The 16,750-nt window shown below is 40.4% G+C and overlaps 1 protein-coding gene across 1 annotated transcript in view; it reads left to right on the top strand.

The window, feature by feature from the left end:
- Positions 1 to 676: 676 nt before the first annotated feature.
- LOC309559181 (glutathione S-transferase theta-1-like) overlaps positions 677 to 16,750 on the top strand; it is a 60,384-nt gene continuing 44,310 nt past the window's right edge. Inside the window, exons 1-3 of the mRNA XM_082262367.1 lie at positions 677 to 846; positions 6,034 to 6,121; positions 6,228 to 6,378. Coding sequence (XP_082118493.1) covers positions 732 to 846; positions 6,034 to 6,121; positions 6,228 to 6,378 — 354 coding nt within the window. The 5' untranslated portion in view covers positions 677 to 731. The remainder of the gene's footprint in view (positions 847 to 6,033; positions 6,122 to 6,227; positions 6,379 to 16,750) is intronic.

Below are 16,750 nucleotides of genomic sequence, written 5' to 3'. Positions count from 1 at the left end.
TGCCACTGAGCCAATCCGAATGCATAGTGTGCTTCGCACATGCGCATTAGGGACCTGTCCGTGAAGCCGAAAGGCTTCACTGCCAGGTCCCCTCATTGGCAATGGCGGCGGCAGCACCTGACAGCCGATGGAAACATCGGCTGTGGTACCGACATCGCTGGACTCCAGGACAGATAAGTGTCCTAATTTTTAAAGTCAGCAGCTACAGTATGGAGGGGAAGGGGGGAGGCTGGAACGCTGCTTTAAATCCCCTTTCTTCTCCATTTAGGTGCTCAGTTTGAACTTCAGCATGTTGTCTTCACCACTTATAGATGCCTAAATGCATTGAGTTGCTGCCATGTGATTGGCTGATTTAATCTGATTAGCAATTTGTGTTACCAAACAATTAAACAGGTGTAGCTAATAAAGTGGCCGGTGAGTGTATATATTGTTACATCAAATAGGCCAATTTATGCTGCAAACGTTCCTTGTTTCACCTAAATGTATTACTCATTTATAACAATATAGAGAGGGAAAATGGTCTGTGAAAATGATTGTCTATACACTGAAACTACATCTTTTTTTTTTTTTTGCAAAAGCTTTTGCATTTACATTTACATCCTGTTGAAAGAATATCCTTAAAATGGGAGTGGTAATAGGCAGGATTTCTTAGAGGCGTGATCCGAAAAAAAGAGATAAACTATTGCAGGTGTCCCTGTTCTGCAGAGCAGATCTCAACAGCTGTTATAAGAATGGCAGAATTGGAATTATACTTGGATCTTCTGTCCCAGCCATGCAGGTCGGTGTATCTGTTTGCTAAGGCCAACAACATCCCATTCAAGCACCATGAGGTGAAACTTTTTAAAGGTCAGAAATGAAGATCATGATGGTTTAATATGTGGTTGTTATCATACCTACTGATAGAAACAGCTCTTCTTATTAATGCAAACATGAATTCATGTATTTTAAAGCTTAATGAAACTAGCATCTAATAGAAAGAACAGATGAATTGTCTTAGCACATACGAATGAAACATGTTATAAATCTGTTATAAACTGCAAAAGAAAACTCTACTTCTATTTTATCTAAAGTAAATCTTAAAGTATTTTTTAGAGGTTAAAAAAAAAAAAAACTTTTCATTGCTTGCACTTGCTTGTCGTCAGACAGATAAAGCAAATGAAATGGAAGAATTGTAACTAGAGAACTTGTGATTTACTATTGCATACTTACTTATCTGTTAAGCTTGGCATTTTGCCAGCGAAACAAAAAAAATCTAACTTCATCCAGTACCAGCTGTGTTCAAGAATTACAATACTGTGAAAAATCCATATAAACATCTACTGGGTCTGTACTGTACATTTGTCAAGTTGATGACAAGCCTCCCTCAATTACAAAAGACTGTCAGCTTCTTTGCTTTTTCTGGTGCCTTTGGGCATGACATCAGACAAATGGCAATGATCAGAAGCTCAGAGCAGAATTTAGAGTTTAGCTGTATTGTTTTCGCATGCCTGCAGTATTTCACTTGCATCAGTAACTGTGAACTTTACATCTAGGTAGACTCTATATTTCTGAGAGTGTTTTTCTTGTATATGAGTTGGAACAGGTTAATTACTAACCTGGGGGCAGCATCCAGTAGAATGCTGTGTAAGCAGCTAGCAGAACCTTTCCCATGTTTCTACGCTAAAGAATATTCATCTTGTACTTTACATTTAGACACTCCTTTATTGATTTTCTAAACAGTCTTTATCTAAGGTATGCTTTTGTGATGTCAAATAATTACTGTTAAGCTCAGTGCATTATAGTCACAGGAATGGGACTGCCTATTATGCATTATGATCACTTCAAATATCCAATCATATTGGGGAGTTAAAAAAGAAATGCAGCGTTTTTTCTTTAAAGCCCAGCTCCATCCAAAACATATTTTTTGGTTTAGTTTAGTTTAGAGAAGATATAGAACCTCTGTTACATTTGTATTGCAATCTCAGGAACCTTTAACCACTTAAGCCCCGGAAGATATTTCCCCCTTCCTGACCAGGGCCTATTTTGCGATTCGGCACTGCGTGACTTTAACGGACAATTGCGCGGCCGTGCAATGCTGTACCCAAATTAATTTGACGTCCTTTTTTTCCCACAAACAGAGCTTTCTTTTGGTGGTATTTGATCACCTGTGCGATTTTTTGATCATGCGCTATAAACAAAAAAAGAGCGACAATTTTGCAAAAATAATATTTTTTCACATTTTTGTATATGAAATTCCCCCCCCAAAAAAATGTAAAAATCAAAATTTTTTTAACATTTTAGGCCAATTTGTTTTCTGCTACATATGTTTGGTAAAAAAAATCGCAAAAAGCGTATTTTGATTGGTTTGCGCAAAAGTTATTGCGTTTACTAACTAAGGGAAAGATTTTTGTCATTTGTTATTGTTTTTTTTTAAACTAGTAATGGCGGCGATCTGCGATTTTTTTTTGCGGGACTGCGACATTGCGGCAGACAGATCGGACCCTTGACTGACATTTTTGACACTTTTGGGGTTACCAGTGACATTACTACAGTAATCAGTGCTATACGTATGCACTGTTACTGTAAAAATAACACTGGCAGGGAAGGGGTTAACTTTATTTGAGAAGGAGGGGTTAAGTGTGTCCCTAGGGGTATGCTTCCTTCTGTGATTGGATGTGGCTGTGTGTGTAACAGCACAGATCTATGGTCCTACATAGAAGGACCGTATGATCTCTGCTGTTACACAGGGGAGAAAGACAGGCGGCTTTGTTTACATTAGCCGCCTGCCTTTCTCCCGGTGTAACCGATGATCGCGAGTGACTGGCGGACATCGGGTCCGCCGGTCACTCGCGCGGGGGGGGCCGCGAGCGGGAGCGCGCCTCCAGCGGCGCTTGCTTGCTCCCTAGAACCTCACAGGCTAGCGACATAGTACTACGTCGCTTTGCCTGTGAGGGGCTGACTGCCGACGTAAATAGTCGTTAGGCAGTCGGCAAGTGGTTAAGAAGATTTTAGCCCCTGTCCTGGCAAACAATCAGAAAGCAATGAAATCTCTACTGTGAGGATAAAAGCAGCAATAACACCTTGAGAGGTTCTCAGCCATATTTACTTTAGAAAAAAATGTTGTATGTATTATTGTATATTTTTATTTATTTATTACTACTGTGAAATATCAAAATTTTGTTTGTTGTCTGTCTTAATGACAGAAACAGTAATAAAATCTTGACAGAGGATCTAATGCCTTCATATATATATATATATATATATATACTGTACATATATATATAGTTACATAGTGCGGTTGAAAAAGACACCAGTCCAACCTATGATGTGTATACAGTATATATATATATATATATATATATATATATATAGTATATATATATATATATATATATATATAAACGCAGCACTTTTGTTTTTGCCCCCATTTTTTATGAGCTGAACTCAAAGATTTAAGACTTTTTCTATGTACACAAAAGGCCTGTTTCTCTCAAATATTGTTCACAAATCTGTCTAAATCTGTGTTAGTGAGCACTTCTCCTTTGCCGAGATAATCCATCCACCTCACAGGTGTGGCATATCAAGATGCTGATTAGACAGCATGATTATTGCACAGGTGTGCCTTAGGCTGGCCACAATAAAAGGCCACTTTAAAATGTGCAGTTTTATCACACAGCACAATGCCACAGATGTCGCAAGTTTGGAGGGAGCGTGCAATTGGCATGCTGACTGCAGGAATGTCCACCAGAGCTGTTGCCCATGAATTGAATGTTAATTTCTCTACCATAAGCCGTCTCCAAAGGCATTATAGAGAATTTGGCAGTACATCCAAGAGGCCCCACAACCGCACACCACGTGTAACCACATCAGCCCAGGACCTCCACATCCAGCATCCTCGCCTCCAAGATCGTCTGAGACCAGCCACCCGGACAGCTGCTGTAACAATCAGTTTGCATAACCAAAGAATTTCTTTACAAACTGTCAGAAACCATCTCAGGGAAGCTCATCTGTCTGCTCGTCATCCTCATTGGGGTCTCGACCTGACTGCAGTTCGTCGTCGTAACCTGCTTGAGTGGGCAAATGCTCACATTTGATGGCATCTGGCACTTTGGAGATGAATCCTGGTTTTCAGGACAGATGGCAGACAGCATTTATGATGTTGTGTGGGGGAGCGGTTTGCTGATGTTAACGTTGTGGATCGAGTGGCCCATGGTGGCACTGGGGTTATTGTATGGGTAGGCCTATGGTATGGACAATAAACTAATTTTATTGATGGCATTTTGAATGCAGAGATACTGTGACGAGATCCTGAGGCCCATTATTGTGCCATTCATCCACGGCCATCACCTCATGTTGCAGCATGATAATGCACGGCCCCATGTTGCAAGGATCTGTATACAATTCATGGAAGCTGAAAACATCCCAGTTCTTGCATGGCCAGCATACACACCGGATATGTCACCCATTGAGCATGTTTGGGATGCTCTGGATCGGCGTACACGACAGCGTGTTCCAGGTCCTGTCAATATCCAGCAACTTTGCACAGCTATTGAAGAAAAGTGGACCAACATTTCACAAGCCACAATCAACAACCTGATAAACTCTATGTGAAGGAGATGTGTTGCATTGCCTGAGGGAAATGGTGATCACACCAGATACTGACTGGTTTTCAGACCCCCTGCAATACAGGTAAACTGGACATTTTATATTGGCATTTATTGTGGCCTGCCTAAGGCACATCTGTGCAATAATCATGCTGTCTAATCAGCATCTTGATGCCACACCTGGGAGGTGGATGGATTATCTCGACAGAGGAGAAGAGCTCACTAACACAGATTTAGACAGATTTGTGAACAATTTTTGAGAGAAATAGGCCTTTTGTGTACTAAGAAAAAGTCTTAGATCTTTGAGTTCAGCTCATGAAAAATAGGGACGAAAACAAAGGTGTTGCATTTATAACTATGTTCAGTGTATATACAGTATGTATGTGTGTGTGTGTGTGTATATATATATATATATATATATATATATATATATATATATATATATATATTGTCAAAAGTATTAGGACGCCTGCTTTTATACACGCACTTGAACTTTAACAGCATCCCAGTCTTAGTCCGTAGGGTTCAATATTGAGTTGGCACACCCTTTGCAGCTACAACAGCTTTCACTTAACTGGGAAGGCTGTTCACAAGATTTAGGAGTGTGTCTATGGGAATGTTTGACCATTCTTCCAGAAACGCATTTGTGAGGTCATGCACCGATGTTGAATGAAAAGGCATGGATCACAGGCTCTAATTCATCCCAAAGGTGTTCTATTGGGTTGAGGTGAGGACTCTGTGCAGGCCAGTCAAGTTCCTCCACTCCAAACTCACTCATACATGTCTTTATAGACCTTGCTTTGTGCACTGGAGTGAAGTCATGTTGGAACAGGAAGGGGCCATCCCCAAACTGTTCCCACAAAGTTGGGAGCATGAGTTTGTCCAAAATGTCTTGATATGCTGACACCTTAAGAGTTACCTTCACTGGAACTAAGGGGCCAAGCCCAACCCCTGAAAAACAATCCCACACTATAACTCCCCCTCCACAAATGATTTGGACCAGTGCACAAAGCAAGGTCCATAAAGACATGGATGAGCAAGTCTGGGGTGGAGAAACTTGACTGGCCTGCACAGAGTCCTGACTTCAACCCGATAGAACACCTTTGGGATGAATTAGAGTGGGGACTGTGAGCCAGGCCTTCTTGTCCACATCAGTGCCCAACCTCACAAATGTGCTTCTGAAGGAATGGTCAAACATTTCAATAGACACTCTCCTAAACCTTTTGGACAGCCTTCCCAGAGGAGTCTGAGCAGTTATAGCTGCAAAGAGTGGGTCAACTCAATACTGAACCCTATGGACTAAGACTGGGATGCCATTAAAGTTCATGTGCGTGTAAAGGCCAATACTTTTGACAATATAGTGTATGTATTTTTTTCACCTAAAGTACATTATTAGTATATTTGAGCCACTGTAATTACATGTTCTCTAAATAACATTATGTCTCACTAGGGGATCATCTCACTGACGAGTTTAAGAAGGTGAATCCTATGCACAAAGTGCCTGTTCTAATAGAAGGAGAATTCACACTTGTTGAGAGGTAAAATAAATAAATAATGTTAAAAAATATTCTATAGCTCTCTATTAATTGTTAATCATTGTTTAGAAAAAGAAAGGCAAGATAACTTATTTTGTTTTACCTTTAGTACTGCAATATTGCGCTACCTAGTACAGAAATATAACACTCCTGATTACTGGTACCCATCTGATCTACAGAAGCGTGCCCGTGTTGATGAATACCTAGCTTGGCAACACACTAATACACGTCCCAATGGTTGCAGAGTCTTCTGGGTAAAGGTAATAATACAATATCTCCTATTCATTTAATCATAAATGTATATATTTTTTGTATTATCTCTGTCAGAACTAAGAAAATAATGTACAGTCAGGGCCATAAATATTGGGACATTGACACAATTCTAATCTTTTTGTCTCTATACACCACCACAATGGATTTGAAATGAAACAAACAAGATGTGCTTTGACTGCAGACTTTCAGCTTTAATTTGAGGGTATTTACATCCAAATCAGGTGAACTATGTAGGAATTACAACAGTTTGTATATGTGCCTCCCACTTTTTAAGGGACCAAAAGTTTTGGGACAGATTAACAATCATAAATCAAACTTTCACTTTTTAATACTTGGTTGCAAGTCCTTTGCAGTCAATTACAGCACGAAGTCTGGAACACATAGACATCACCAGAGCTGGGTTTCATCCCTGGTAAGGCTCTGCTAGGCCTCTACTGCAACTGTCTTCAGTTCCTGCTTGTTCTTGAGTCATTTTCCTTCAGTTTTGTCTTCAGCAAGTGAAATGCATGCTCAATCGGATTCAGGTCAGGTGATTGACTTGGCCATTGCATAACATTCAACTTCTTTCCCCTAAAAAGCTCTTTGGTTGCTTTCGCAGTATGCTTCGGGTCATTGTCCACCTGCACTGTAAAGCGCCGTCCAATGAGTTCTGAAGCATTTGGCTGACTATGAGCAGATAATATTGCCGAAACACTTCAGAATTCATCCTGCTGCTTTTGTCAGCAGTCACATCAACAATAAATACAAGAGAACCAGTTCCATTGGCAGCCATACATGCCCACGCCATGACACTACCACCACCATGCTTCACTGATGAGGTGGTATGTTTTGGATTATGAGCAGTTCTTTTCCTTCTCCATACTCTTCTCTTCCCATCACTCTGGTACAAGTTGATCTTGGTCTCATCTGTCCATAGAATGTTGTTCCAGAACTGTGAAGGCTTTTTTAGATGTTGTTTGGCAAACTCTAATATGGCCTTTCTGTTTTTGAGGCTCACCAATGGTTTACATCTTGTGGTGAACCCACTGTATTCACTCTGGTGAAGTCTTCTCTTGATTGCTGACTTTGACACAGATACACCTACCTCCTGGAGAGTGTTCTTGATCTGGCCAACTGTTGTGAAGGATGTTTTCTTCACCAGGGAAAGAATTCTTCGGTCATCCACTACAGTTGTTTTTCGTGGTCTTCTGGGTCTTTTGGTGTTGCTGAGCTCACCGGTGCATTCTTTCTTTTTAAGGATGTTCCAAACAGTTGATTTGGCCACACCTATTTTTTTGCTATCTCTCTGATGGGTTTGTTTTGTTTTTTCAGCCTAATGATGGCTTGCTTCACTGATAGTGACAGCTCTTTGGATCTCATATTGAGAGTTGACAGCAACAGATTACAAATGCAAATAGCACACTTGAAATTAACTCTGGACCTTTTATCTGCTCCTTGTAAATAAGATAATGAGGGAATAACACACACCTGACCATGGAACAGCTGAGCAGCCAATTGTCCCATTACTTTTGGTCCCTTAAAAAGTGGGAGGCACATATACAAACTGTTGTAATTCCTACACCGTTCACCTGATTTGGATGTAAATACCCTTAAATTAAAGCTAAAAGTCTGCAGTTAAAGCACACCTTGTTTGTTTCATGACAAATTTATTGTGGTGGTGTATAGAGCCACAGAGATTAGAATTGTGTCAATGTCATAATATTTATGGACCTGACTGTAGATAAAGTGAAGAAACTAATTTATTCAAGTGGGCCATCTAACTACAGCTACAGTATTTTGGTTGTAGGCATGTAGTTAGAATTTGGACGTAAAAGTGGGAAGCCTGCAATAACTTCTGATTAGCATCCAGAAAGCTAAACACTTCCAGTATGAAATACATTTGTGACAAGAAACTTGGGAATAGTTAAGAGAGAACCAAGCAAAGTTCGGTTCACCCAACACTTGAAACATTTTGACTAAGGCCCAGTTCACACCACATGCAGTCCAGTGTTTTTTATTTCTGCATCAAAAAGGCATGGATAGTATGTTATATGGTTTTTAATAGCATAGTTCATACCAGTGCTTGCAGTTCCAGAAAAACAAGTAGAACATGCTGCATTTTTCCTGCACTGGACTGTACTGGAACGCTATAAAACGCTCCAAAAATGCACTGGAACGCACCTAAACGCACCAAAAACAAACTGGAACACACATGTCCTTATTTAAGGTTATATAAAGAGGGGTAAAATGCACTGGACTGCATTAAAACCGCACAGAAAATGCATCAAAACTGCACTGGAACGAATCAAAAACATGCATGCAGAAAAGCATCCTGGAACGCATCCGGACTGTGTTTCCATGGTGTGAACTGGCCCTTAATCCCATTGAAGTCTATAAAAGCCAAATCTTGTATTTTTTTCTGGCCTTTTTCAAGGTCAATTTGCAAGCTTTTGGAAACAAAAGTGCAAGGGTATCTGGGCAATGTCATTAGGGACATGTAGCATTAAAAAAAATGTTTTAAAAAATAACTTTTAGCAAAAAGTGGGTCTTTTAATGCAGTTCATAGAGTGAAGGTAACATTTAAAAAAAAAAAAAAAATATATATATATATATATATATATATATATATATATAATTGCTAAATGACATTGGCCAGGGGATTCTGGGTGATGTCAATTACCATATATGGTCATGATTATATGTGATCAGTGATGAGTGGTTTATTGACAATCAGCAGCCTGCAAGGGAGTTGTCATTTATGGCGAGAGTGCAATGAGAGAGGGTAGAAATTTGCTGCTTATATAACTACATTTAGAATAGCGAAAAAAATGTTTTTTTTCTATTTTGGGCCAGTTTTCCTTTGATAATAAAAAGAAAATAGGGAGATATCCTCTACCATTTACCACTACAAGAAAGTCCAATTCGTCTTGAAAAAAAACAAGCTATAATATCCACCTGGATACACAAAGTAGTTGTGACTATATGTACAGTTTTACTAACACATATCAAAGTTGCAAAATTCTGTTCAGGCATTAAAATTTGTTTTACCCTCAGTCACTAAAGGATTAAGAGGGGTCCTTATGCAAATAAAAAGATTAAAAATTGTTAGCTAGAAAAGGAACTGTGCCCCCAGAACCAGAACCAGGCCACATGCCAATAACATGCCAAGCATCCTGAGAGTGATTGTCACTGGACAAATTAAGCAATAAACCCTTTAACTGCCACCACCCCTGTTTTTTTGGACCGATCAGGAGGAAGCTCAAAATTCTAGCATTGCCTATTATGATTTTAGGATAATCGTCTGTAGCACACACTGTCACCACAGACAGGTATGTTCATAGGATTTATCCTATACAGTAGTGGGAAACAGGTTCTTTTTTTAGCTTGCATTAGGAGCTTGGGGGACAAGGCTAACAATTTTCAAAATATGGTTTTAATAATGAAGAGGTCAAAGTTGGTGTAAATAAAATATTTACAGAATAAAGGTATTTCAAAGAAATAGATACATAATTCAGCAATAGAAAAATAATGTAGAATTGAGGAGGAAGGATACTTGCAATCAATGTCCTGGGTGTTTTTAGAGTTCAATTTATGAGCCAGGTGTTATCAAATCTCAAGCTTGACAGATGTTCCTGCTTTGATGGTAAAGGAGAACTCCCAACTGTCTTGGCATCTCCCTTTTTCTCTGGGATAATGGGGTGTTGACAGATGCCCCTGGCCAATAAAACGGAGTGTCCATGGGTTTTCCTGGGTTGATGACAATATCATGTACCTCCCTTACAGTCACAGACAGTTTTATACCACTGTTCATATTTTCCAATATGCACCAGTTGCATTCTTGAAACTAATAGATTATTGTTCAGCATTGAATTTCATGTCCATGGATACTAAACATAGGGTAGCTTAGACAGACCTGTCACCCAGGGAATATCTGACAGCTATCTTCCCTTCTAATGTGCTAGTGTGTTCATTTATGACCTTGATTCCTTTAGTCTGACATTCCTCATTAAACTATATACTTATTATTAATGTGTCATGTTCCCATCTGAGTTTATGAATTGTGTGTGGAATTGTTAAGTTTTGAATTGGGCAGAGGTCCTTGATTGCCTTTTACAATCCCTATTAGTACCGGGTATCCTTTTATGGCATGCTATGTATTTTTAATGGATTTAGTCATAGTTTTAAGTTTTATGATAGGCCTGGACAGCAGAACCAGACATCCTTCCAGGACTCAATTAGCTGTTTACAGCTCTGCACAGGCCTAAGTGCTGGTTTCTGATATCTCTGAGTTGAGATAACGGCTCTTTTGAAGTATAAAACCTAAAGGTAAACCTATGTATAACATGAATTAAAGAAGGAGGGAGGAGTAAGATCACTGCTGCAATGTGTAACTGTTCTGCAAGACTGTCATGGCTGACCTATGATTACTGAACAACATGGCCGCTAGCTTCAGCTTTTCGTGTGTCCAGTATGTGATATCATTACACCCCCATATATCTAAGCACCTACATACATGAATGAATAATGAGTAAACAGTACACAGTTGCTATAAAAAAACATATTCTACAGTTTAAATCCAACATCAATCACATCATCCAGCGATGCAGATCTATTGTCAGTCATGATGAAGAATACCTCGATAAACCCACTAATACAAATGAAAACTTGCACCACCACGATCCTCTTCTGTTGCACTGTCCTGTCACATTCCTGTCACAAATGGCAGCTACCCAATCAGCTACTAAATGTTAACAAACTGGCTTGCATTCCTGACTGATGTCCTCAGGAATGACAAAATAATGTCACATGGGATGCCCACTGTCTTGTTTACAATTTGAAACAAGCCAACAGGCAGTCAGCAGGAAGCTGACATTTAGTGGCAGTGACAATACTGCCACAAAACAAATGACTTATGGATGCAGCAGTCAGAGGTTTGAGAGGGCAGGCAAACTAGCAATATTTGGTAATTTAGTTCACCCAATCAGCAAACTGCCAATAGTAACATTTGTAAACTTGCATATTCATGAGGTGTTTTAGCATCTAAAGGACGTCCCCGGGTTACAAACAAGATAGGGTCTGTAGGTTTGTTCTTAAGTTGAATTTGTTTGTAAATCGGAAAAGGTACATTTTTAAAGTGTAGCTCCAGCCAAAAAAAAAATTTTTTTGTTTTTTTTGGATACCATAGGGAAGGATTAACATCTCTGTAACATTTGTTTTGCTGTCTGTACCCCTGTTCGGAAGATGTCACCTCACTTTCTGTTCCCATAACAATTGGATTTTGAAAATGTTGGGTTGTTGTGGAAACAAGGATTAGTAATAAAGCTTCGGTGGCGACACCTTTTTTCCATGAGAACTCTTACATAAATGAACTTCCCATCCTAGAGGTAGATTTCCTCTCGCTTCCTGTTGTGTCCCTCCGTTTGTAAGTAGGAGCCGTGTGAAAGTTGGATGTTTGTAACCCGGGGACTGCCTGCATAACTATTCAATGTTTACTTTTATAGAGATTTTATAAATTTGGTTCTTTACACAGAACTTACCATGCTATACAATTGGACAAGGTACTGTATATAAAAATTCTATGCCCCACATTGGTCAAAAAAGAGACTCCTAAAACCTTGTTTGCTTTAAAAATGCAACAGCCTACTTCAAAAGTAAAACCCCTTATTCCTCATGTTAGTTCCAAGGCAATGAGAATAAATACAGTCAGTTTCACTAACAGGAACCATGGGTATCTGTGCATATTTCTTCTATAATTTAATATCATTTTAATAAATACATAACAGTAGACAGTCAGTTTCATTACGTGTAATGTTAACATTAATGTTTTAATTCTTAAAGGATATGTTGACCAATTCACTAAAACTTAAAAAAGCGTAAAGATGTTAATATATTGTCAAAAGCCTTTTTTAATATTTGTACATTTACAGCCTTCAATAAAATAACACCCGGTGATCCTAAAAGACAGAATTCAGGCATTTCCTGTTATAGGGGTGACACTGCTCTGTTGGTGTGCCCCCTCTGTGCTCTTGTATTGCTCCAGGTCCCATTTGCTTCCAATGAGATTACAAGTGGCCTCTTCAACACACCTAGTGCAGGTATGGATCGTGTGAGAGAGGGAAACACTCTCTGAGAATGGGCATGCAACAATTGTGAGAGTGTATGCTTGTAGATAAGAAGTAACTGCAAGGAGGCAGTGGGAGATTTGCTGGACTAATGTGCAACATGGATTTAAAAAAAGGGAAAATCTGTTTTTTTTTTTTAATAAAAAAAAAAATACAATGATTCCTGATACATTGTGATTTAGCAAGTTACTATTTTTGTCATTCAGTTAGGTTTACATCTACTTTAAGATGTTTATCCATTAATGTGAGCCTTTTAGTCCAAAATGTACACATCTCTTACCAAAAATTCACACATTTTTAGGCAAGATTCAAATTTTCACATTCACTCTTTATTACCAACTTTCAAAGAACATTCACTAGGTGCAAATAGGATCAAAAAACATTTACCCATGTTAACCCACATCTGTTCATCAATGGGAACATGTTTTACTGTACTATTAATGCTGTTCCATCACTCTGCAAATGTAGATTAATGCCTCGTACACACGCAACGATTGTTGGCCGACCGATCGGCCGTCTTTTGTCCAGTGTTGTTGTGTTGGTTGAAATGTGCTCTAGACTGCAAACAAATTTTTTCGGCCAACAACAACCAACTTCAGAAGTGATGTCATGTGCTGGTTTACTTTCCGTGTGTTTTTTCTTCTCTGAGCATGCCCAGTCTTGCTCATCTGATTTTTGTCTGCCGAAATCTGTACTGACTGACGAACAATCGGCCGTTCTGTTGACGGCCAACAAAAATTTTATAGCATGCACACCAGATTTTTTTCGGCCGAAAAGTCGCAGTCGGTTGTCGGAATCATCATACTAACAAGCCGACAATCGGCCGATCGGACGTTGGCCAAAAATTCACGGCCAACAATCGTTGCGTGTGTACGAGGTATAATTCTGAAATCCACCCAACATTTACACATTTTTTCCCCTAACAAGGGATTCAAACTAAGAAAGGATTGCAAAAGCTTGTAGTCCCCTGCTATTTGGATATCAGTTCTTCAGCATTGGGGAAGGGGTGCTTTCATAGGGGTTCCCCCAATAAATGGGGGTCTTCCTCCAAAAGAAACTTTGTCTGATGCTGATGTCAGTGGGCTAAGTGGCACCCCAGCTGCCCAGGATTGGGGCACCAGCAAAGGGGGCTTAGTTACCAAAAAGGGGGGAGGAAGTAGGTGGTACATAAGCTTCCCCTTTAGGCATCATCCCCTGTGTACTAAGCTTCTAAAGAGTTTGGTACTAATCACCATTGGGTACCAGTGCTATGAAAGGAGAAACACAATTTTTGGGGTACTCCTTTCAAAGCACTCTTATTTCTGCAAGTATCCAAATAGCTTGGAGGAAAGGGGGAGGAGAGAGCTGCTAAGCAGGAAGAGTTCAACAGACTGAGTCAGGCACCCTTGCACTGTGGGAGTGGTAGTCCAGAGGAGAGAGATTGTAATCAAGAGCTTGTGAACTGCACTTCCCAGATGGAGATTGCCAGGATGAGGGGAAAGAGCTGCATTTTCTAGGCTGTAGAGGGCACAGATTCCACTTGCCATGTGAGTGCACATTGCTGTCCAGTGTACACTACCACTGTTACATAATGGCAACCTGAGCAGGATCTGGAGTGCTGGGTCCAGTGTGCTGACAGTTAGAGTTACCTGGATGTAGGGCAGAGAGTGGTCAAATCACTCTGTGCGACCAGCTGGTGAGCTGCAATATGCTGGGACTAGTGAGCTGCTGCTGTGGGGATTTACTTCTGCTAGAGGGACTAAGCCCCTTAAGAACTGACCATGCAACCATCTAGTAACCTTATGTCTGCCTGCTGGCTTGACTGTGATTATTGTCATATGCAGCAACAGTACAAGTAGGCCCCGATGCTGGCAAGCTGAAGAGTTAGGACTAAAGACTGTCCCTTTGCAACTGTTACAACCTTCATCTACTGCTTATGATAAGAGGTAACTCTCAGAGGAGATTGCACCATATCCTAGCCCTTTTCCTAAAGTGCACTCTAGAGTATTAATATAATGTTTTACAGTACAGTTAACCACTTGCCGACCGCCGCAAGTAGATATACTTGCGGCGGTCAGCCCCTCACAGGCAAAGTGACGTATATATACGTCACTAGCCTGTGAGGCTCTGGGGAGCGAGCGCGCGCCGCCTGAGGGGTGCTCCCGCTCCCGCGCGGTCACGGACCCCCCGCGCGTGTGACCGCCGGACCCGATGTCCGCCGGTCACTCTGCGATCGTTGCTGCAGAGGGAGAAAGTCAGGCGGCTAGTGTAAACAAGCCGCCTGTCATTCTCCCCTGTGTAGAAACACTGATCATACGGTTCTACTATGTAGGACCGTTGATCATTGTTCCTACAGCTCAAGCCACAGCAAATCACAGTAAGAATCACGCCCCTAGGGACACACACAGCCCCTCCCTCTCAAATAAAGTTAACCCCTTCACTACCAGTGTATTTTTACAGTAACAGTGCATATGTATAGCACTGATTACTGCAGTAATGTCACTGGTAACCCCAAAAGTGTCAAAAATGTCAGTCAAGGGTCCGATCTGTCCGCTGCAATGTCGCAGTACCGCAAAAAAAATCGCAGATCGCCGCCATTACACTTTTTAAAAAAAAAACAACAAAAATGACAAAAGTCTTTCCCTTTGTTAGTAAACGCGATAACTTTTGCGCAAACCAATCAAAATACGCTTTTTGCAATTTTTTTACCAAACATATGTAGCATAAAACAAATTGGCCGAAAATGTTAAAAAAATTTGATTTTTACATTTTTTTGGGGGGGGGGGGAATTTCATATAAAAAAAATGTAAAAAATATTGTTATTTTTGCAAAATTGACGCTCTTTTTTTGTTTATAGCGCATGATCAAAAAATCGCACAGGTGATCAAATACCACCAAAAGAAAGCTCTGTTTGTGGGAAAAAAAGGACGTCAAATTCGTTTAGGTACGGCGTCGCACGACTGCGCAATTGTCCTTTAAAGTCACGCAGTGCCGAATCACAAAATACCCCCTGGTCAGGAAGGGGGTAAAATCTTCCGGTGTCAGTTGGCCCTTTCCATGTTGTACAATATCTGGTTGATCCTGCCTGTTCCTGTGTTCCCTTCTGCAATCTGACCATGTTTATCATGTCTGCTGATCCATGATAGCATGGTCAGATTGTGTGCCTCCATCATCCTCACCTCTCCTCAGCATCTTTGCATCTCCCCCACTCCCCCTCCCACTCGCCCTGTCATTTCTGTTGTCTGTGTATGAACTGTGAAGCCAATCTCCTTCCTGCCCTTCCTGCCTTGAGTAATACTTTTCTCTGCAGCTGCTCCAGTGCATTTAAAGAAACATCTAATACTTACTTCCTTAGATCCTCTGTTTAGGTCCATGTTTAGCGCAGTGTGTAAGTTTTTTTAAAACTATGATACATACCTTCTTTTCACAGTGCTGCTGTGCAGTCACATGTCCTCTCTCTGCGATCTTGCATACATCAGCAGAGAATCTCAGTCACTCCCCATGTAGTCTCTTAGATTGGGAAGGGAAGCAGAGGGAGGACACATGACTGCACAGCAGGGCAGTGCAAGAAATGTATTTGGCATTGTGTATTTTAAGAAAACACACACACCGCACTAAACATTGACCTTAAACAGAGAGGATCAAAGAAATTAATACATGTGACTTTGCTACCAATTTAATGCTTTTATGCACTGTTTATTGCTGACTTCTCTGATTCATGAGTTAGCCCCCCTTCACACCAGTGCGATTTGTCATGTGATTTGGCAGCTCCAAATCGCATGACAAGTTGCACCCTATTGTCAGCAATGGAACCGTTCAAATTGCCATGATTCATGTCACAGTGACTTTTAAAAAGATTCCTGCACTACGTTTGGCTGATTTTATTGCAACTTGCATAGATATCTGTTGTATGCGGTCACAAGCCGCAATTAAATCAGCAGTTCAAATCGCACTGATGTGCGGCTTTGAAATCACGCTGAAATATTGTGATTTAAAGCAGCACCAGTATGAATGGGGGCTTAATCCCAGTCTAACGGTACAGAACTCTAATCTAAATTACCTTGGCATGATGATTATTCTGTCTAGCGGACTGTGTCTGAACCTGAATAGACTGGTTGGTGAGTTAAGCTGGGAAATTTTCTGGCTTTGTCTTGTGTCTGAACCTACCTTCTGTTTATTCATTTATGCACCATTTTCTCTAATGTATCAATTTATTGAGTTAATTTAAAACAAAACGGTCTTTTGTCTATTTCCTGGTGCTAATTCATAGCCGAGTAAA

Source organism: Pelophylax lessonae, assembly GCF_965119305.1.
Source record: "Pelophylax lessonae genome assembly, chromosome: 1".
Classification (NCBI taxonomy): domain Eukaryota; kingdom Metazoa; phylum Chordata; class Amphibia; order Anura; family Ranidae; genus Pelophylax; species Pelophylax lessonae.
Note: the sequence above shows the minus strand (reverse complement) of the source record. Positions and strands in the feature narration are given on the sequence as shown.